The following is a 22,482-nucleotide window of genomic DNA, read 5'->3' on the forward strand; positions in this document are numbered from 1 at the left end:
GGTTGGGGCTAAAGTTAGGGTTAGAGCTGGGATTAGGGTTAGGGTTTGGATTAGGGTTGGTATTAGGGTTAGGGTTGGCATTAGGGTTACGCTTGGGATTAGGGTTAAGGTTAGGGTTGTGATTAGGGGTGTATTGGGATTAGGGTTAGGTTTGAGGTTAGGGTTGAGATTAGGATTAGGGGTGTGTTGGATTTAGGGTTTTGATTAGGGTTATGGTTAGGGTTGACATTAGGGTTGTTTTGGGGTAAGGGTTGTGATTAGGATTATGGATCAGGTTGGGATTCGGGTTAGGGGTGTGTTGGGGTTAGGGTTGGAGCTAGAATTGGGGGGTTTCCACTGTTTAGGTACATCAGGGGGTCTCCAAACACGACAGCCAATTTTGCGCTCAAAAAGTCAAATGGTGCTCCCTCCCTTCTGAGCTCTGCCGTGCGCCCAAACAGTGGGTTACCCCCACATATGGGGCATCAGCATACTCGGGATAAATTGGACAACTTCTGGGGTCCAATTTCTCCTGTTACCCTTGTGAAAATAAAAACTTGGGGGCTACAATATCTTTTTTGTGGAAAAAAAAAATATTTTTTATTTTCACGACTCTGCATTCTAAACTTCTGTGAAGCACTTGGGCATTCAAAGTTCTCACCACACATCTAGATATGTTCCTTGGGGGGTCTAGTTTCCAAAATGGGGTCACTTGTGGAGGGTTTCTACTGGTTAGGTACATCAGGGGCTCTGCAAACGCAACATAATACCCGCAGACCATTCTATCAAAGTCTGCATTCCAAAACGGCGCTCCTTCCTTCCGAGCTCTGCCGTGCGCCCAAACAGTGGTTTACCCCCACATATGGGGTACCAGCATACTCAGGACAAATTGGACAACAACTTTTGGGGTCCAATTTCTCCTGTTACCCTTGTGAAAATAAAAACTTGGGGGCTAAAAAATCTTTTTTGTGGAAAAAAAAAATATTTTTTATTTTCACGGCTCTGCATTCTAAACTTCTGTGAAGCACATGGGGGTTCAAAGTGCTCACCACACATCTAGATATGTTCCTTAAGGGGTCTAGTTTCCAAAATGGTGTCACTTGTGGGGGGTTTCCACTGTTTAGGCACATCAGGGGCTCTCCAAACGTGACATGGCGTCCGATCTCAATTCCAGCCAATTCTGCATTTTAAAAGTCAAACGGCGCTCCTTCTCTTCCAAGTTCTGCGGTGCGCCCAAACAGTGGTTTACCCCCACATATGGGGTATTGGCGTATTCAGGAGAAATTGCATAACAAAATTTATGGTTACATTTCTGTTTTTACACTTGTGAAAATAAAAAAAAATGGTTCTGAATTAAGATGTTTGCAAAAAAAAGTTAAATGTTCATTTTTTCCTTCCACATTGTTTCAGTTCCTGTGAAGCATGTAAAGGGTTAATAAACTTCTTGAATGTGGTTTTGAGAACCTTGAGGGGTGTAGTTTTTAGAATGGTGTCACACCATTATTTTCTATCATATAGACCCCTCAAAATGACTTCAAATGTGATGTGGTCCCTAAAAAAAAAAAAAAAATGGTGTTGTAAAAATGAGAAATTGCTGGTCAACTTTTAACCCTTATAACTCCCTAACAAAAAAAATTTCCAAAATTGTGCTGATGTAAAGTAGACATGTGGGAAATGTTATTTATTAACTATTTTTCGTGACATATCTCTCTGATTTAAGGGCATAAAAATACAAAGTTTGAAAATTGCAAAATTTTCGCCATATTTCCGTTTTTTTCATAAATAATCGCAAGTAATATCGAAGAAATGTTACCACTAACATGAAGTACAATATGTCACGAAAAAACAATCTCAGAATCAGCGGGATCCGTTGAAGCGTTCCAGAGTTATAACCTCATAAAGTGACAGTGGTCAGAATTGCAAAAATTGGCCTGGTCATTAAGTACCAAATTGGCTCTGTCACTAAGGGGTTAAAGAGATCCTGTCACGTCATTTGTAGCATCTATAAGGTCCGTTGTTAGCTTTGTGCATCACGAACGCAATTTTAATTACAAAAAAAAAAAAAAAACACCGCGGTAATCCTGATCAAAAAGCACTTTACATAGTTAGATCTTACTTGCTCGTTTAGTCATATAGTTGTGATACATTGCAATCACGGTTGCCACCTTACACGCAATTTTATTTATGTTCCCGGGTTTGTGCCAACGTCACTTGAAATCCCATCCATGCAAGATGTGCATTTGGCTGCTGCACTTGTGCAGTGTGTATAAAAGGAGCCGCGCTTGCGCAGTGTTTATCAGCGAGCAGCTCGTGCCTGTGAGTGAGCAATTAAAGGGAACCTGTCACCCCGTTTTTTGAGATTGAGCTACAAATACTGTTAAATAGGGCCTGCGCTGTGTGTTCCTATAGTGTATGTAGTGTACCCCGATTCCCCACCTATGCTGAGAAATAACTTACCAAAGTCGCCGTTTTCGCCTGTCAATCAGGCTGGTCAGGTCGGGAGGGCGGTGACATCGCTGGTTATTCCTCAGCTTTACGTTGGTGGCGTAGTGGTGAACAAGCAGCGCGCGATCTGCGCTGTCATCCCTTTCGTCGGTGGGGGCGGCCATCTTCCTGGGGCCGCGCGTGCGCATTAGAGATCGCGGCGGCCATTTTCCCAAAGCCGAGATGCAAACTCGGCTTTGGGAAAATGGCCGCCGCGATCTCTAATGCGCACGCGCGGCATCCCGCGGCCATTTTCCTGAAGCCCCGTGAAGCAGAGCACTCGATCTGCGCACGCGCGGCCCCAGGAAGATGGCCGCCCCCACCGACGAAAGGGATGACAGCGCAGATCGCGCGCTGCTTGTTCACCACTACGCCACCAACGTAAAGCTGAGGAAGAACCAGCGATGTCACCACGCCCTCCCGACCTGACCAGCCTGATTGACAGGCGAAAACGGCGACTTTGGTAAGTTATTTCTCAGCATACATGGGGAATCGGGGTACACTACATACACTATAGGAACACACAGCGCAGGCCCTATTTAACAGTATTTATAGCTCAATCTCAAAAAACGGGGTGACAGGTTCCCTTTAAGCTGTGAGCAGTTCCCAGCTTCACTGACTGTGTGCGCATACGCCGGAGCCAGTGAAGCTGGGAACTACTCACACCTTCAGTGCACAGGCGCTGGGAACAACTAGTCAAGTGCTTTTTGATAAGGATTAAAGCAGCGATTTAAAGGAAAACAAAACGTGTTAGTGATGCACATTGTATGACGACAATGCACTGAGGACACTTTGCATGTGACAGGTTCCCTTTAAGTATGTGAAATTTGGTGCCCAACACCCATGATATGTTACGGGCAAAGCTAAATTTGCCAGACAGTATTAATGAGCAATGAGAAATGCGGTTTGTTCTTTAATGTAACCTTATTATATCGTATAATAATTATAAAAGGAGTTAAAAAAAAAAAAAAAACTGCAACCAACCTAAGTAACATAACATGTGCATAAAATCTGAAACCTGGAAATGCTCCAAATACTCATATTGGGAATGTAGGATAAAAAGGGTTTTCCAGGTTCAGAAAATCCTTGTCCCAAGCTGCAAACCCAGTGCTTTATTGAGGTTCTCTGGGACCAGAAATTGGGTCTCCACCTCTGCTCCCGGTGTCTGTCATTGCCAGACATGCTGACATGTGGACTGTGCTGCAGACAATTATTATTATTATTATTATTATACATTTTTATAGCGCCATTTATTCCATGGCGCTTTACATGTGAATACGGGGCAAATGTAGACAAATACATTAACCATGAGCAGATAACAAGGCACACGAGTACATAAGGAGGGAGGACCCTGCCCGCGAGGGCTCACAGTCTGCAGGGGGTGGGTGAGGATACACTAGGAGAGGGTAGGGGCAGGTTGCGCGGCTGTTCAGTAGGTTGAGGATCACTGCAGGCTGTAGGCTTGTCGGAAGAGGTGGGTCTTCAGGTTCTTTTTGAAGGTTTCTATGTTAGGCGAGAGTCTGATGTGTTGGGGTAGAGAGTTCCAGAGTATGGGGGAAGCACGGGAGAAGTCTTGGATGCGGTTATGGGAAGAAGAGATGAGAGGGGAGTAGAGAAGGAGGTCTTGGGAGGATCGGAGGTCGCGTGTAGGTAGGTACCGGGAGACCATGTCACAGATGTATGGAGGAGACAGGTTGTGGATGGCTTTGTATGGCAGTGTGAGGGTTTTGAACTGGAGTCTCTGGGCGATAGGAAGCCAGTGAAGGGCTTGACACAGGGGGGAGGCTGCGGAATAGCGGGGGGACAGGTGGATTAGTCGGGCAGCAGAGTGTAGGATGGATTGGAGTGGTGCCAGAGTGCTAGAGGGGAGTCCAGAGAGTAGGAGGTTGCAGTAGTCGAGGCGGGAGATAAGGGCATGCACTAGCGTTTTTGCAGTGTTGCGGTCAAGGAAAGCACGGATCCGGGAAATATTTTTGAGTTTGAGACGACAGGAGGAGGCAAGGGCTTGGATATGTGGCTTGAAAGAGAGGGCAGAGTCGAGGATCACCCCGAGGCACCGGGCGTGTGGGACTGGGGATAGTGAGCAGCCATTGACATTGATGGATAGGTCTGGTGGAGGGGTAGACAATAACTAAGCTCAACAGCTTTGCCCCAATTGACTGCATTAGCCACTGAGCTTTGTTATTGGCCACAGAGTGGTCAACATGTAGTTAGCGTTCCAGGCAATGAGACACCCGGACCAGCTGCGGAGACTCAGCACTGGACTAGTAAAAAGTGAAAAAAAAAAAAAACACAGGCTTTTTTTTTTTTTAAACAACCAACTGCAGCCAGAGAACAGGTTTTTTTGAAAAATTAGAAAACCCTTTAACCTTCGTCCGGCTGAGTAGGTACAATTTTAACTATTCCGTTTTAAAATTACAATAACTTTTTTTCGAAAAGCCGTAGAGGGCTGAAATTGTGACATCTCTGCAGTTTTGGTCCAGAATATATTGGCCAAATTTCAATAAAATATATATATGAAGGTACAATTGTACCTCTGCAGCCTGTTAACGTTGTAAAATTATGCAACCTGACGAAGGTTAAAGGGAATTTGTCAGCAGGTTTTTGCCATGTAATCTGAGGACATTAAAACACCAAATACAGAAATGTTTCGCTTATCAAGCTATGTGCTCCTGTTTACATACAATGAAGGTTTTATCACTAGGACCTCATCATTGCTGTGGCTAGCTGGCGCATGCCAAGTTGTCCAACTCTGCCCCTTCCTATGATAAGCAGCTCACTCTCTATAGACAACGTACATACAGAGCCTGGTGTGGGCGGGGTTAGTTTTCTCAACTCTGCTGCATCTTTGAGCTTTGTATGAGAACGGCTTCACCTAGTAAACTAAGTGATACATCGTTGGATTCAGAGTCTCTTTTCATACATTAAGTTGCTCTCAGATGAAAAAAAAAAAACAGGTAACAGATTCCCTTTAAGAAAATGGTTTCAGATTTCTAATGAACAACATCAATGGGAATCTGAAGTCACAGGCTCTACCACTGATCTTTTCTCATGTATCTATGATGTATCAGAAGTTGATTATTCTCCTATCATTCACCAAGTTTACATCAGCATAATGTGCTGGACTGTCAGAAAGTACCAAAAGGAAAAGATCACAATTAGGATGCACACAATACCTTCTTGTGAAGAGATGATAAGCGGCAAGTAGTCCGGTATGTATTCCTTCCGGTCCTCAACATCTTTGCTTCCAGGAGGAGGAAACTGCAGGACATTATTCTTGCTAACAGGGAAGGACGGGATCTGGTGTGGGAAGGTGACTGGTTCAATATTATGAATGTAGTCTTCCAGTTCATGGAGATTCACCCCCATCAGCTTAAAGGCTTGTCCTACATCGTCCAGCACAGGGTCTGTTCTTCCATCTAGAACACAAAAAAACAACACAATAGAAAAGCAAATAAGATACTTGGGATATAGCAGTACATAATTCCAAAGTATTACATGGAGAAAAGAATGAGATCACATAAGGGTACTTTCACACTAGCGTTTTTTGTAAATCCGTCACAATGCGTCGTTTTGCAGAAAAAACGCATCCTGCAAAAGTGCTTGCAGGATGCGTTTTTTCCCCATAGACTTCTATTGGCGACGCATTTGCGACGGATTTGCACACTTCGCATCCGTCTTGCGACGGATGCGTCGTGCTTTGGCGGACCGTCGGGAAAAAAAAACCCTACATGTAACGTTTTTTTCTCCCGACGGACCGCTTTTTCCGACCGCGCATGCGCGGCCGGAACTCCGCCCCTACCTCCCCGCACATTACAATGGGGCAGCGGATGCGCCGGAAAAATGCATCCGCTGCACCCATTGTGCAAAGCGTTAAACGCTAGCGTCGGAATCTCTCCCGACGCATTGCGACGGGGAGATTCCGACGCTAGTGTGAAAGAAGCCTAAGAAAGCCAGTGAAAAATCATTTACAGAGTTTCTGTATGAAAAGCAGGAAAATAAATTATTTACAACAGGAGGAGCACAAGCTGAACGATCCCACCCCTGCATGCCAGAGCCCGGCCCCCAGGGTTCAAAGCCTCTAACATGTCATGTGATACATACGCTTTAGGGGGCGAATAAGGGTTTAATTACAAACACATGAAGCCTGTGGGGTTATACAGGCAAAAAGATGACAAAGATTATAAAGAGGGCACAGCACATTCTGGCATCCGGTGTAGCTATGCAGGACGAACCCCTCACTGGTTAGCTATAGGAGTGGCGAAATACTACAGCACATACATGGTGCGTGAGGCCAGTGTATTCTGTAGGAGAGCACCATCCTGGCAGGTTGCTGGACATGTGTGTATTGGCAGCGGTCTATCAGTCACTGCAGAGAGGTGGAGAGGGGCTGTGAGCGCTCTCCTAATAAACACACAAGAGTTTGGGTCAAGTGTATTCTTCACACTACTAGTAGCCAAACAGTATCACGTATATTTTTGTGCCGTCTGATCTACTAGAAGTATGGCACTGTGGCATGTGGTGTGCCATAGCACGGTTTATACATCTGATATCCACCTGCGGCAATAAAAAGCAATTGCGACAAATAGATGTCCCCCCGTGTCTTTACACTGTGAACCCCTCCAGTACAACATATAGAACAATTTTCATAGCACCCAAGAGTCAACTATATAGCTCACGTTTGTTGTCCGTGAACTAGAGCCCTTGAAACAATCACTGGCCAACAATTGCAGCCCAGGAAAAAAATGCTCACACACAGGCTGCACATTTCCTATCCGTATGTGTGTACAAAGAATCCTTAGAATATTACATTAACAGCAGAGAGGATGAGATGAGAAAAATCAGTACCGGAGATATCAGCATCCATGTGTGTAATACATGTGGCAACCGTGTGCCGCATCAGTACCACACGGACCGGCACCTGGGATGCAGCGATACTGTTTGCGCTGTTCCTCAGCATTGGGTGCTGAAGACAGCTAGTGCTGAGACCAGCGCTAGCAAGGGAGGACGTTGAGAGTTGTATTCAGCTGATAATAGCGAGAGCAGGCGACGGCTGAATAGAGTATTCATCAGCCGCTGCATGCGCTAGAAGTAATAAAAATAAATAAATAAAAAAATGGCATGGGTCCCCCTGTATTTTCTATATTTAACCAGCCGGGCAAAACTAACAGTTGCAGGATGCAAACCTCAGCTGTCAGCCTCAGCAAGGCTGGTTATCAAAAATAGTGGAGTCCCCACGCTGTATTATTTTTTTTTTTTAAATGTTTGAGAACAAACCTTGCAAAAGCAGACAGCTGGCTGCCATGGATATTGCCTCCCCCAGACTAAAAATAGCAGCCCCCAGCTATTTTTGGGGTTCATATTTGTGGGGATTATGTCACCTTTGTATTGTCGGAGGACATCAAGCCCACAGATTAGTAATGGAGAGGTCTGTAAGACACCTATCTATTACTAATCCTATAGTTATATGGTAAATAAAGACAAAGCAAGTATAAAGTCTTTTATTTGAAACAAAAACACTTTTCCCATTTTTAAAATATATATATATTTGCGCTAGGGAACCCCAAAAGCTGAGAAACAATTAGTAACAAAACTATTAGTAACAAAACTATATACCCAAGATGGTATAACTCATAACATGTACCGAAAAGATTACCTATTTGGCATAATTTTTCCTTCATCCATACAATCTACACAATGTGACAGGCGTCCACGTGTGTGCTGCACTTTCCCGAATAGCAGTGACTCTCCAAAAACAAGTGAGGAAAAGGGTGTGAAAAACTGTCCCGGCCGGTGACAGTCACCCCCTACCTCACAGGCGATCTTCCTGGATCTTCAGCGGTGGGACCGCACTTACTCGGGCGAGTACCCGGCGATAATCCCAGATCTTCAGCTGCAAAAAGCCGCGCTTCTGTAAACAAGTTTGCCGGCGAGGTGCAGAGAAGCTGCAGGACCTCTCGTGACGTCACATGCACGTGATGATACACGTGATCGGCTGACGAGATGCACCTAGGACCAAAAGACTTATCCAACGCGTTTCGGAGTCGGCAGACTCCTTCTTCAGGGAAGAGGTAGGGGGTGACTGTCACCGGCCGGGACAGTTTTTCACACCCTTTTCCTCACTTGTTTTTGGAGAGTCACTGCTATTCGGGAAAGTGCAGCACACACGTGGACGCCTGTCACATTGTGTAGATTGTATGGATGAAAGAAAAATTATGCCAAATAGGTAATCTTTTCGGTACATGTTATGAGTTATACCATCTTGGGTATATAGTTTTGTTACTAATAGTTTTGTTACTAATTGTTTCTCAGCTTTTGGGGTTCCCTAGCGCAAATATATATATATATATTTTAGTTTTTGTGTTTTTTACATTTTACCTTGGACACTTTTTGGTAGTTGTGTCCTTTTATTTGCAGCAAGGGAGAAATTCTAGCGTAACCCTTTGTGCAGCGCCCTTAGTTGTTTGTATATTTTACTTTTCCCATTTTTGTTTAAAAATAATCAGTCATACTCACCAATCGCCCATTCCATTGAAGCCCTAGCCTCCTGTAATAAAACAAGTGAAAAAAAACAATATCCCTCACCTGTCAGTCGTTCTATCCCATGCCAAGATGCGACTGTCCAGGCTGAGAACCACTGAGGAATGAGCTGCTGCGACATCAGCACCATGAGAAAACGTCAGTGAGTTTACAGCAGATCACGGACGCATCTTGGCACCGTCCCGGTTGAAAACAATTTGTCCCCAGATATGAATTATGGCGTGGGATAGAACTACAGACATGAGGGATATGATTGTTTTTTATTTTTGCTTTATTACAGGAGATGAGGGCTTCAACGTAAGCGGCGTTATACTCACATACCTTATTTTTAAATAAAAATGGAAAAATGCGTTCTACAGAGCAGAGCCAATCAAGTTGTGGCAGCTTCTAGCCTCCCATGGAGGATATTGAACCATAGCAAAGGTAAAAAAAAAAAAAAAAAAAGTTTTTAAAAAATATGAAAAAAAATAAAGAATTTAAAAAAAAAAAAAAAAAAAAAAAAAGTTAAAATCACCCCCCTTTCGCCCCATTCAAAATAAAATCTAAAAGTAAATAAAAATCAAGCCTACGCATATTTGGTATCGCTGTGTGCAGAATCACCTGATCCAATATAAAAAAAAAAAAAAAAAAAAAAAAAGGAGGAGGAGGATTAACCCGATTGATAAAAAGTGCAGCGAGAAAAAAAAATTCAGAACGCCAGAATTGTGGTATCTTTTGGTTGCCGCGACATTGTATTAAAATGCAATAATGGGCGATCAAGATAATGTATCTGCACCAAAATGGTATCAATAAAAATGTCAGCTCGGCACGCAAAAAATAAGCCCTAATCCAACCCCATATCACGAAAAATAGCAAAGTCTGGAATTTTTTTTCTCACCACTTAGAGAACCTAGACATGTTTGGTGTCTATGAGCTCGTAATGACCTGGAGAATGATAATGGCAGGTAAGTTTTACCATTTAGTGAACCTAGTAAAAAAGCCAAACAAAAAATGAGTGTGGGATTCTACTTTTTATGCAATTTCACCGGAGTTGGAATTTTTTTTTCCACAGTTTTCTAGTACATGACATGCTAAAATCAATGGTCGTTCAAAAGTACAACTTGTCCTGCAATAAATAAACCCTCACATGGCCATACTGACGGAAAAATAAAAATTTATGGCTCTGGGAAGGAGGGGAGCGAAAAACGAAGACAAAAAATTAAAATATCCGAGGTCATGAATGGGTTAAAAATAGGGGGACCCCCATGTCACTTTTTTATTTTTTTAAATAAAAAGCGTGGAGACCCCTCTATTCTTGATAAGTAGCCTTGCTGAAGCTGAGCGCTGAGGGGTGCAGCCATAGCTGTGCTGTCAGTTTTGCCTTGTTGGTGACCCTCGCCAGTTTTATTATTTGTAGCATGGGCCGGCGCCTGCTTTTACGGTTATCAGTTGAATACAACTCTTAACATTCTAATCTGCTAGCGCTGATCCCAGCATGAGCAGGGGAGAATGAAGAGAGCCGTTCAGCACCCGGAGTCGGGGAACAGCGCTAAAAGCTGATTTCCATGCGGTACGTGCCACACTCATGACACACGGATGATGTTATTGGTGTGGACCGTGCTGATGACACAAAATGGACACGTCAGCACATCTTGCCCATGGACACACACTGACATGGGCACAGACCCATTCACTTGAATGGGTCACGTGTGTAAGGGTCTCCGATACGTGTGTGTGAAAACTGTCACCAGACACACTGACATCTGAAAGAGCCCTTAGATGCTTATACCTGCCGTCTTAGCCCGTGCTATACTATAATGGCACGTGTCAGGTACAGGAAGGAGTTACGTCTGTAGCATGACAACTCTTTCTGTGGATTGCATCTAATGTAGAGTGAAACCTGTCACACACCTGCGCCAATCTGGACAAAAAAGAAAAATAAACAGGCAGTCAGCCTGAAAAAAAAAAGGAGCAAAATTTGTAGGAAAGGGTCAAGAAAATTGCAGGAACACGTATTTGGCACTACCAAATTCAAAAACCTTTTACACTGCAAGACTGGTCTGTCCTGACCTAAGCTGCAGAAGATCAGGGGCATTAGATGAGGGCACAGAACCAAACTGAAGCTGCCGGGCCAGGACATGGAGCCCATCTGTTTATATGTATTTATGCTGAAGAAGGAGATCGATAATGAAACCAGTGGTACAACTCCCTTCTTACAGTAATCCAAAGTGCCAGCGCTCAACCACCGCATGCTGGAAACACTTATTTGACCCAGTTGTCTAGACATCACTATTTGGTCTGAGGGTCTCACATCCTCACTCTTGCCCATTTTTGGGGTTTCCCGCACACATACTTTAGGAACTGACTTCCGCTACCCGAGATATTTTTATGGCGCTACTCATTCATTGCAGCCATTACACTGCAGCCCAGATGTTGCCTGCCACAATGTGGACTCGAGCAGCCATTCTATAGACCCGGTGCAGGGGTCAGGTACATAACGCTCATTCATAGGTGCCCCCATAATGAGCCATTCAATAGACCCGGTGCAGGGGTCAGGTACATAACGCTCATTCATAGGTGCCCCTGTAATGAGCCATTCAATAGACCCGATGCAGGGGTCAGTACATAACGCTCATTCATAGGTGCCCCTGTAATGAGCCATTTAATAGACCCGGTGCAGGGGTAAGTACATAACGCTCATTCATAGGTGCCACTGTAATGAGCCATTCAATAGACCCGATGCAGGGGTCAGTACATAACGCTCATTCATAGGTGCCCCTGTAATGAGCCATTTAATAGACCCGGTGCAGGGGTCAGGTACATAACGCTCATTCATAGGTGCCCCTGTAATGAGCCATTTAATAGACCCGGGGCAGGGGTCAGGTACATAACGCTCATTCATAGGTGCCCCCATAATGAGCCATTCAATAGACCCGGTGCAGGGGTCAGGTACATAACGCTCATTCATAGGTGCCCCTGTAATGAGCCATTCAATAGACCCGGTGCAGGGGTCAGGTACATAACGCTCATTCATAGGTGCCCCCATAATGAGCCATTCAATAGACCCGGGGCAGGGGTCCGGTACATAACGCTCATTCATAGGTGCCCCTGTAATGAGCCATTCAATAGACCCGGTGCAGGGGTCCGGTACATAACGCTCATTCATAGGTGCCCCCATAATGAGCCATTCAATAGACCCGGTGCAGGGGTCAGGTACATAACGCTCATTCATAGGTGCCCCTGTAATGAGCCATTCAATAGACCCGGTGCAGGGGTCAGGTACATAACGCTCATTCATAGGTGCCCCCATAATGAGCCATTCAATAGACCCGGGGCAGGGGTCCGGTACATAACGCTCATTCATAGGTGCCCCTGTAATGAGCCATTCAATAGACCCGGGGCAGGGGTCCGGTACATAACGCTCATTCATAGGTGCCCCCATAATGAGCCATTCAATAGACCCGGTGCAGGGGTCAGGTACATAACGCTCATTCATAGGTGCCCCTGTAATGAGCCATTCAATAGACCCGGTGCAGGGGTCAGGTACATAACGCTCATTCATAGGTGCCCCCATAATGAGCCATTCAATAGACCCGGGGCAGGGGTCCGGTACATAACGCTCATTCATAGGTGCCCCCATAATGAGCCATTCAATAGACCCGGGGCAGGGGTCCGGTACATAACGCTCATTCATAGGTGCCCCTGTAATGAGCCATTCAATAGACCCGATGCAGGGGTCCGGTACATAACGCTCATTCATAGGTGCCCCCATAATGAGCCATTCAATAGACCCGGGGCAGGGGTCCGGTACATAACGCTCATTCATAGGTGCCCCCATAATGAGCCATTCAATAGACCCGGTGCAGGGGTCAGTACATAACGCTCATTCATAGGTGCCCCCGTGAGGAGCCATTCAATAGACCCGGTGCAGGGGTCAGTACATAACGCTCATTCATAGGTGCCCCCGTGAGGAGCCATTCAATAGACCCGATGCAGGGGTCAGTACATAACGCTCATTCATAGGTGCCCCTGTAATGAGCCATTCAATAGACCCGGTGCAGGGGTCAGTACATAACGCTCATTCATAGGTGCCCCCGTGAGGAGCCATTCAATAGACCCGGTGCAGGGGTCAGTACATAACGCTCATTCATAGGTGCCCCTGTAATGAGCCATTCAATAGACCCGGTGCAGGGGTCAGTACATAACGCTCATTCATAGGTGCCCCTGTAATGAGCCATTCAATAGACCCGGTGCAGGGGTCAGTACATAACGCTCATTCATAGGTGCCCCCGTGAGGAGCCATTCAATAGACCCGGTGCAGGGGTCAGTACATAACGCTTATTCATAGGTGCCCCTGTAATGAGCAATTCAATAGACCCGGTGCAGGGGTCCGGTACATAACGCTCATTCATAGGTGCCCCTGTAATGAGCCATTTAATAGACCCGGTGCAGGGGTCAGTACATAACGCTCATTCATAGGTGCCCCCGTGAGGAGCCATTCAATAGACCCGGTGCAGGGGTCAGTACATAACGCTCATTCATAGGTGCCCCCGTGAGGAGCCATTCAATAGACCCGATGCAGGGGTCAGTACATAACGCTCATTCATAGGTGCCCCTGTAATGAGCCATTCAATAGACCCGGTGCAGGGGTCCGGTACATAACGCTCATTCATAGGTGCCCCTGTAATGAGCCATTCAATAGACCCGGTGCAGGGGTCAGTACATAACGCTCATTCATAGGTGCCCCCGTGAGGAGCCATTCAATAGACCCGGTGCAGGGGTCAGTACATAACGCTCATTCATAGGTGCCCCTGTAATGAGCCATTCAATAGACCCGGTGCAGGGGTCAGTACATAACGCTCATTCATAGGTGCCCCTGTAATGAGCCATTCAATAGACCCGGTGCAGGGGTCAGTACATAACGCTCATTCATAGGTGCCCCCGTGAGGAGCCATTCAATAGACCCGGTGCAGGGGTCAGTACATAACGCTTATTCATAGGTGCCCCTGTAATGAGCCATTCAATAGACCCGGTGCAGGGGTCCGGTACATAACGCTCATTCATAGGTGCCCCTGTAATGAGCCATTCAATAGACCCGGTGCAGGGGTCAGGTACATAACGCTCATTCATAGGTGACCCCATAATGAGCCATTCAATAGACCCGATGCAGGGGTCAGTACATAACGCTCATTCATAGGTGCCCCTGTAATGAGCCATTTAATAGACCCGGTGCAGGGGTCAGTACATAACGCTCATTCATAGGTGCCCCTGTAATGAGCCATTCAATAGACCCGGGGCAGGGGTCAGGTACATAACGCTCATTCATAGGTGCCCCCATAATGAGCCATTCAATAGACCCGGGGCAGGGGTCCGGTACATAACGCTCATTCATAGGTGCCCCTGTAATGAGCCATTTAATAGACCCGGTGCAGGGGTCAGTACATAACGCTCATTCATAGGTGCCCCTGTAATGAGAAGCATTATATACCTGGAGGTGGCTTTAATGTTAGGACTGATGATAAAGTGTGATTACTGCCACTATAAGAGCACAGAAAACCAAAGGGTTAAACAGGCTCTCCAGCCAGAATCATCATCTACTGGTGACAAATGTAAGATTGGGGGAACCGGCTGACTGCTGGGACCGGGATCTCTTGGTTTAGGGATCAAAGGGGTTCCAGTTGATCCCACAGAACTGTGTAGCAATAAAAGGTGCCCTTACACCCATCTCAGTAAGCGCTGGAATGTCACTAAATATCACTTAAAGGGGCTGTGTGCAGAAAACCAGCAGGAGACACACATTCTGCAGGTACTGTGCCCATGTACCAAAGACCAGGATGGGTGCACAATGCCCGCCTATCATGTGCAGGGGGGAATCAGCACCAATCATCGCCTGATGTGAGAGAAGGGGTCCCAGACAACCATCCCTGGGGATCAGACCTATGGGACTCGCACCAAGCGCAGGATATAGTGACTGCTCCCTATATCTGCTGCACAGTGATTGTATTACAGTTAAAGGGGTTGTCACCTTTCAGAAAATTCCTGTCCTCCAGCTGCCGCTTTATTCACCCTCCTCAGGTCCATCACTCAGTATCGGCTGCTGCCCCTGGAGCCAGCGACAACACTGGTGGATGCCAAGTGGAGAAGGCGGCAGGCGGTCAGTGGCGGAGGCTACGGCGCCACAATGAGCTTATGGTGACGCAGATCTTCTGCCCCCATTAAGGAAAACTGGCTGCCTGGGTTTCTCAACAACACGAAAAACCCAATGGTGGGAACGCAGCCTCGGAGACTGAGCGCACTGATTGGCTGCAGTGGTACCAACATGGCAATGCAGACAACAGACTCCAGTGGGATCTCAGGGACGGTCCTGGGAGGGTTAAATAAAATACATCTAGTGATTGGAATTTTATGAAAAGGTACAACCCCTTTAAACAATGGCATACCCCATCACTCAGGTCTGCCCTGTACCAGCAGCAGAGAAGTTGGTCACTGAGGGCAGCCAGCCATGGCCGCAGCTGCCAGGTCTCAGCCCTCGGTGCCCCCCACAGACAGGCAGCGCCAGCACACGGTGCCCGGGCAGGAGGGTGCCGCTAGCGCCGGTACTCACACAGCTCGGAGTAGCGGTGGGCTCCCCGGCACAGCTGCTGCAGGTACCTATGCAGCACGTCGGTGAGCAGGTCGCAGGCGGTCACCTGCACGGAGTCCCAGCCCAGAGCTTGGCAGATCTGCGCCACCGACACCCGCAGCAGCGAGCGCGAGTAGCTCTCACACATCCCGACTTATCCCGCGCCCATCACACGCGCAGGCGCCGCAGTCTCGCCGCTTTCCAGCCGGTTATCCGCACGGCCCCTTCCGCGCTCTCGCCCGTGCCGCCATCTTGGCCTCCCCTCTTGTCGCCGCTTAGCAGAGGCAGCAGTCCGCTCCAATCCATCCCCGAGCTGTTCGCTCAGCAGCTTCCGGCCTGAATCTGCTGCTCTGGCATCAGCCACTGCTCCCTGGAGGAGGCGTTATAACGAGGCGGAGGACCGTGGACTTCACACTTGGGCTGCTGGTCGCCATTTTGCTCCAGGGCAAAATACCAGACATTGGAATCCCAGAATCGGACTGGAAAGTATCCGGAGCCGCCTGCCTGCAGCTGCTGAGACCCCATACTATCCATTACCCCTCCAGTGATCAGACAGACGGCCATTATAGCAGCTGCCCTCAGCTCCTACAGTACAGTGCATACACTGAGAGGTAGAGCTCTTATACCTGATGGGGCTGGTATGCTTACTATTAAAACCCACAAGTCCTTTCTCAAAGATTTCAATTTTGACGGTGACATCAGATCAGTAGTGATAACGCTCCGCTACGTGCCGGAGTCCCAGTCCCCTGTACACAGTCCCAAATAGACCCTAATCTTAGCGGGGTACATGAGGCCGCCTGTTCTCTCCCTCACGCCCCCTGTTCTGTCGCCTCCTGCTTGTCCTCCATTACACTTCTCTGCTCCTTGCCTACCTGGGTGCCCCCCGGAGGTTCTACTGGGCACAAACCAGGCAAAGGTTCTACGTCATTAGTAAAAAAAATGAAGAGAATGTCATTATTAATAAATTCCTTGCCTTTTTTGTCTGGGAGATAGCTCCACTGCAGCGGGTTTTTCTTTTACTGCTGGCGTGTTGCTTCAAATCTAAGTCCTCTGCCCCCTGTGTGATACGATACTCACCTTCCAGCGCCTTCCTCTGTCATCACCGCTGTACCCATCTGTCCCCCACAGAATGTGACCTAGCCAGAGGTCACACACAGCTCACTACAAGTCTATGGGGGCCTCGCTCTAGCTCTCATAGGCCTGTATTGAGAGCTTGTGACGTAGCTTCCAACTTGCAGTGACAAGATGGCTCCATGAGACCAGAGCTGCACCAAAAAATGGTTGAAGATGCCAGAGGGGGGTATAAGAGTAGGGGTAGGTGTAACGCACACTGCTATCCATCCTGTCTGTCGGATCTAATACTGGCGATACCATTGATGCTGAGGCAAGAAGAGACTGCTCACACTGCTGTCCATCATGTCTATCTGATCTAATACTGGAGATACCAGGGGTTCTGAGGTAAGAAGACACTGCTCACACAGCTGTCCACCATGTCTGATCTAATACTGGAGATACCAGGGGTGCTGAGGTATGAAGAGGCTGCTCACACTGCTGTCCACCCTGTCTGATCTAATATTGGAGATACCAAGGGTGCTGAGGTAAGAAGAGACTACTCACACTGCTGTCCACCATGTCTGATCTAATACTGGAGATACCAGGGGTGCTGAGGTATGAAGAGGCTGCTCACACTGCTGTGCACTATGTTTTTCTAATCTAATACTGTAGATACCAGGGGTGATGAGGTAAGAAGACACTGCTCACACTGCTGTCCACCCTGTCTGATCTAATATTGGAGATACCAAGGGTGCTGAGGTAAGAAGAGACTACTCACACTGCTGTCCACCATGTCTGATCTAATACTGGAGGTAGCAGCTGAGGTATGAAGAGGCTGCTGTGCACCATGTCTTTCTAATCTAATACTGGAGATACCAGGGGTGCTAAGGTAAGAAGAGACTGCTCACTCTGCTGTTCGCCCTGTCTGATCTAATACTGGAGATACCAGGGGTGCTGAGGTAAGAAGAGACTGCTCACTCTGCTGTTCACCCTGTCTGATCTAATACTGGAGATACCAGGGGTGCTAAGGTAAGAAGAGACTGCTCACTCTGCTGTTCACCCTGTCTGATCTAATACTGGAGATACCAGGGGTGCTAAGGTAAGAAGAGACTGCTCACTCTGCTGTTCACCCTGTCTGATCTAATACTGGAGATACCAGGGGTGCTAAGGTAAGAAGAGACTGCTCACTCTGCTGTTCACCCTGTCTGATCTAATACTGGAGATACCAGGGGTGCTAAGGTAAGAAGAGACTGCTCACTCTGCTGTTCACCCTGTCTGATCTAATACTGGAGATACCAGGGGTGCTGAGGTAAGAAGAGACTGCTCACTCTGCTGTTCACCCTGTCTGATCTAATACTGGAGATACCAGGGGTGCTAAGGTAAGAAGAGACTGCTCACTCTGCTGTTCACCCTGTCTGATCTAATACTGGAGATACCAGGGGTGCTGAGGTAAGAAGAGACTGCTCACTCTGCTGTTCGCCCTGTCTGATCTAATACTGGAGATACCAGGGGTGCTAAGGTAAGAAGAGACTGCTCACTCTGCTGTTCACCCTGTCTGATCTAATACTGGAGATACCAGGGGTGCTAAGGTAAGAAGAGACTGCTCACTCTGCTGTTCACCCTGTCTGATCTAATACTGTAGATACCAGGGGTGCTAAGGTAAGAAGTTTCTGCTCACTCTGCTGTTCACCCTGTCTGATCTAATACTGTAGATACCAGGGGTGCTAAGGTAAGAAGTTTCTGCTCACTCTGCTGTTCACCCTGTCTGATCTAATACTGGAGATACCAGGGGTGCTGAGGTAAGAAGAGACTGCTCACTCTGCTGTTCACCCTGTCTGATCTAATACTGGAGATACCAGGGGTGCTAAGGTAAGAAGAGACTGCTCACTCTGCTGTTCACCCTGTCTGATCTAATACTGGAGATACCAGGGGTGCTGAGGTAAGAAGAGACTGCTCACTCTGCTGTTCGCCCTGTCTGATCTAATACTGGAGATACCAGGGGTGCTAAGGTAAGAAGAGACTGCTCACTCTGCTGTTCACCCTGTCTGATCTAATACTGGAGATACCAGGGGTGCTGAGGTAAGAAGTTTCTGCTCACTCTGCTGTTCACCCTGTCTGATCTAATACTGGAGATACCAGGGGTGTTGAGGTAAGAAGAGACTGCTCACACTGCTGTGCACCATTTTTTTGATCTAACCCGAGATATCAGAGGTGCTCGCATAAGAGACTGTTCAAATTACTATCCACCATGTTTTTCTGAACTATTATATGAGGTGCAATCAGGGTTGCCAACCGTCCAGAAATTAGGCACTTTTTTCCCTGATTCCTAAAAAAAAATCGTTGCGTCCGTGATTTTTTTGAAGCTGGAGAAACTCATACAGATTCTTTTGACTATCATCATTTTACAGTTCACAGTCAATGTAGATAATGTCTTCCTATCAGAATTATGGGCTATAGACATATATCACTTATAATCTTACTAGATGGTAATCTTATTGATTCTTTATGGTTTTCTAATGTGTCCTTTAACCCCTTTACCCCCAAGGGTGGTTTGCACGGTATGGACCGGGCCAATTTTTACAATTCTGACCACTGTCCCTTTATGAGGTTATAACTCTGGAACGCTTCAACGGATCCCGGTGATTCTGACATTGTTTTCTCGTGACATATTGTACTTCATGGTAGTGGTAAAATTTCTTTGATATTACCTGCGTTTATTTGTGGAAAAAAAAACGAAAATATGGTGAAAATTTTGAAAATTTGGCAATTTTCCAACTTTGAATTTTTATGCAATTAAATCACAGAGATATATCACACAAAATACTTAATAAGTAACATTTCCCACATCTCTACTTTACATCAGCACAATTTTGGAACCAAAATTTTTTTTTGTTAGGGAATTATAAGGGTTAAAAGTTGACCAGCAATTTCTCATTTTTACAACACCATTTTATTTTAGGGACCACATCTCATTTGAAGTCATTTTGAGGGGTCTATATGATAGAAAATACCCAAGTGTGACACCATTCTAAAAACTGCACCCCTCAAGGTTCTCAAAACCACATTCAAGAAGTTTATTAACCCTTCAGGTGTTTCACAGGAATTTTTGGAATGTTTAAATAAAAATTAACATTTAACTTTTTTTCACAAAAAATTTACTTCAGCTCCAATTTGTTTTATTTTACCAAGGGTTACAGGAGAAAATGGACCCCAAACCTTGTTGTACAATTTGTCCTGAGTATGCCGATACTCTATATGTGGAGGTAAGCCACTGTTTGGGCGCATGGGCGCATGACAGAGCTTGGAAGCGAAGGAGTGCCATTTGACTTTTCAATGACTGGAATTGAGATGGGACGCCATATTGCGTTTGGAGAGCCACTGATGTGCCTAAACATTGAAACCCCCCACAAGTGACAACATTTTGGAAAGTAGACCCCCTAAGGAACTTATCTAGAGGTGTGGTGAGCACTTTGACCCACCAAGTGCTTCACAGAAGTTTATAATGCAGAACCGTAAAAATAAAAAATCATTTTTTTTTCACAAAAATTATCTTTTCGCCCCCAATTTTTTTTTTTCCCAATGGTAAGAGAAGAAATTGGAACCAAAAAGTTGTTGCACAATTTATCCTGAGTACTCTGATACCCCATATGTGGGGGTAAACCACTGTTTGGGCACATGGGAGAGCTCGGAAGGGAAGGAGCGCCGTTTGACTTTTCAATGCAATATTGACAGGAATTACGATGGTACGCCATGTTGCGTTTGAAGAGCCACTGATGTGCCTAAACATTGAAACCCCCCACAAGTGACACCATTTTGGAAAGTAGACCCCCTAAGGAACTTATCTAGAGGTGTGGTGAGCACTTTGACCCACCAAGTGCTTCACAGAAGTTTATAATGCAGAACCGTAAAAATAAAAAATCATTTTTTTTTCACAAAAATTATTTTCCGCCCCCAATTTTTTATTTTCCCAATGGTAAGAGAAGAAATTGGAACCAAAAAGTTGTTGTACAATTTGTCCTGAGTACGCTGATACCCCATATGTGGGAGTAAACCACTGTTTGGGCGCATGGGAGAGCTCGGAAGGGAAGGAGCGCCGTTTGACTTTTCAATGCAAAATTCACAGGAATTGAGATGGGACGCCATGTTGTGTTTGGAGAGCCACTGATGTGCCTAAACATTGAAACCCCCCACAAGTGACACCATTTTGGAAAGTAGACCCCCTAAGAAACTTATCTAGGTGTGTGGTGAGCACTTTGACCCACCAAGAGCTTCACAGAAGTTTATAATGCAGAGCCGTAAAAATAAAACAAAAATTTTTTCCCACAAAAATTATTTTTTAGCCCCCAGTTTTGTATTTTCCCGAGGGTAACATGAGAAATTGGACCCCAACAGTTGTTGTGCAGTTTGTCCTGAGTGTGCTGATACCCCATATGTGGGGGGAACCACCGTTTGGGCGCATGGGAGGGTTTTTTTTAGAGGGAACTAGCGCCATTTGGAATATAGACTTAGATGGAATGGTCTGCAGGCGTCACATTGCGATTGCAGAGCCCCTAATGTACCTAAACATTAGAAACCCCCCACAAGTGACACCATTTTGGAAAGTAGACCCCCTAAGGAACTTATCTAGAGGTGTGGTGAGCACTTTGACCCACCAAGTGCTTCACAGAAGTTTATAATGCGGAACCGTAAAAATAAAAAATCTTTTTTTTTCACAAAAATTATCTTTTCGCCCCCAATTTTTTATTTTCCCAATGGTAAGAGCAGAAATTGGAACTAAAAAGTTGTTGTACAATTTGTCCTGAGTACGCTGATACCCCATATCTGGGGGTAAACCACTGGGCGCATGGGAGAGCTCGGAAGGGAAGGAGCGCCGTTTGACTTTTCAATGCAAAATTCACAGGAATTGAGATGGGACGCCATGTTGCGTTTGGAGAGCCACTGATGTGCCTAAACATTGAAACCCCCCACAAGTGACACCATTTTGGAAAGTAGACCCCCTAAGGAACTTATCTAGATGTGTGGTGAGCACTTTGACCCATCAAGAGCTTCACAGAAGTTTATAATGCAGAGCCGTAAAAATAAAACTAAAATTTTTTCCCACAAAAATTATTTTTAGCCCCCAGTTTTGTATTTTCCCGAGGGTAACAGGAGAAATTGGACCCCAACAGTTGTTGTGTAATTTGTCCTGAGTGCGCTGATACCCCATATGTGGGGGGAACCACCGTTTGGGCGCATGGGAGGGCTCGGAAGGGAAGGAGCGCCATTTGGAATACAGACTTAGATGGAATGGTCTGCAGGCATCACATTGCGTTTGCAGAGCCCCTAATGTACCTAAACAGTAGAAACCCCCCACAAGTGACCCCATATTGGAAACTAGACCCCCCCACGAACTTATCTAGATGTGTTGTGAGAACTTTGAGCCCCCAAGTGTTTCACTACAGTTTATAACGCAGAGCTGTGAAAATAAAAAATCTTTTTTTCCCACAAAAATTATTTTTTAGCCCCCAGTTTTGTATTTTCCCAAGGGTAACAGGAGAAATTGGACCCCAAAAGTTGGTGTCCAATTTGTCCTGAGTACGCTGATACCCCATATGTTGGGGTAAACTCCTGTTTGGGCACACGGGAGAGCTCGAAAGGGAAGGAGCACTGTTTTACTTTTTCAACGCAGAATTTGCTGGAATTGAGATCGGACGCCATGTCGCGTTTGGAGAGCCCCTGATGTGTCTAAACAGTGGAAACCCCCCAATTATAACTGAAACCCTAATCCAAACACACCCCTAACCCCAATTCCAACGGTAACCCAGACACACCCCTAACCCTAGTCC

At 46.1% G+C, this 22,482-nt stretch overlaps 1 protein-coding gene across 2 annotated transcripts in view; it reads right to left on the bottom strand.

Annotated features, from left to right (window-relative positions):
- Positions 1 to 15,908, bottom strand: part of TAF3 (TATA-box binding protein associated factor 3) — a 132,942-nt gene extending 117,034 nt beyond the window's left edge. The window contains exons 1-2 of one of the 2 annotated variants that reach the window (XM_069765299.1): positions 15,587 to 15,908; positions 5,640 to 5,882 (exon numbers count right to left, since the gene is read on the bottom strand). In XM_069765299.1, the coding sequence (XP_069621400.1) occupies positions 5,640 to 5,882; positions 15,587 to 15,752 (409 nt within the window). In that variant the 5' untranslated portion in view covers positions 15,753 to 15,908. The remainder of the gene's footprint in view (positions 1 to 5,639; positions 5,883 to 15,586) is intronic. The other variant, XM_069765300.1, reaches the window with a different exon arrangement.
- Between the last annotated feature and the right edge of the window lie 6,574 nt (positions 15,909 to 22,482).

This window comes from Ranitomeya imitator, chromosome 4 (genome assembly GCF_032444005.1).
Source record: "Ranitomeya imitator isolate aRanImi1 chromosome 4, aRanImi1.pri, whole genome shotgun sequence".
In the NCBI taxonomy this organism is placed as follows: Eukaryota; Metazoa; Chordata; class Amphibia; order Anura; family Dendrobatidae; genus Ranitomeya; species Ranitomeya imitator.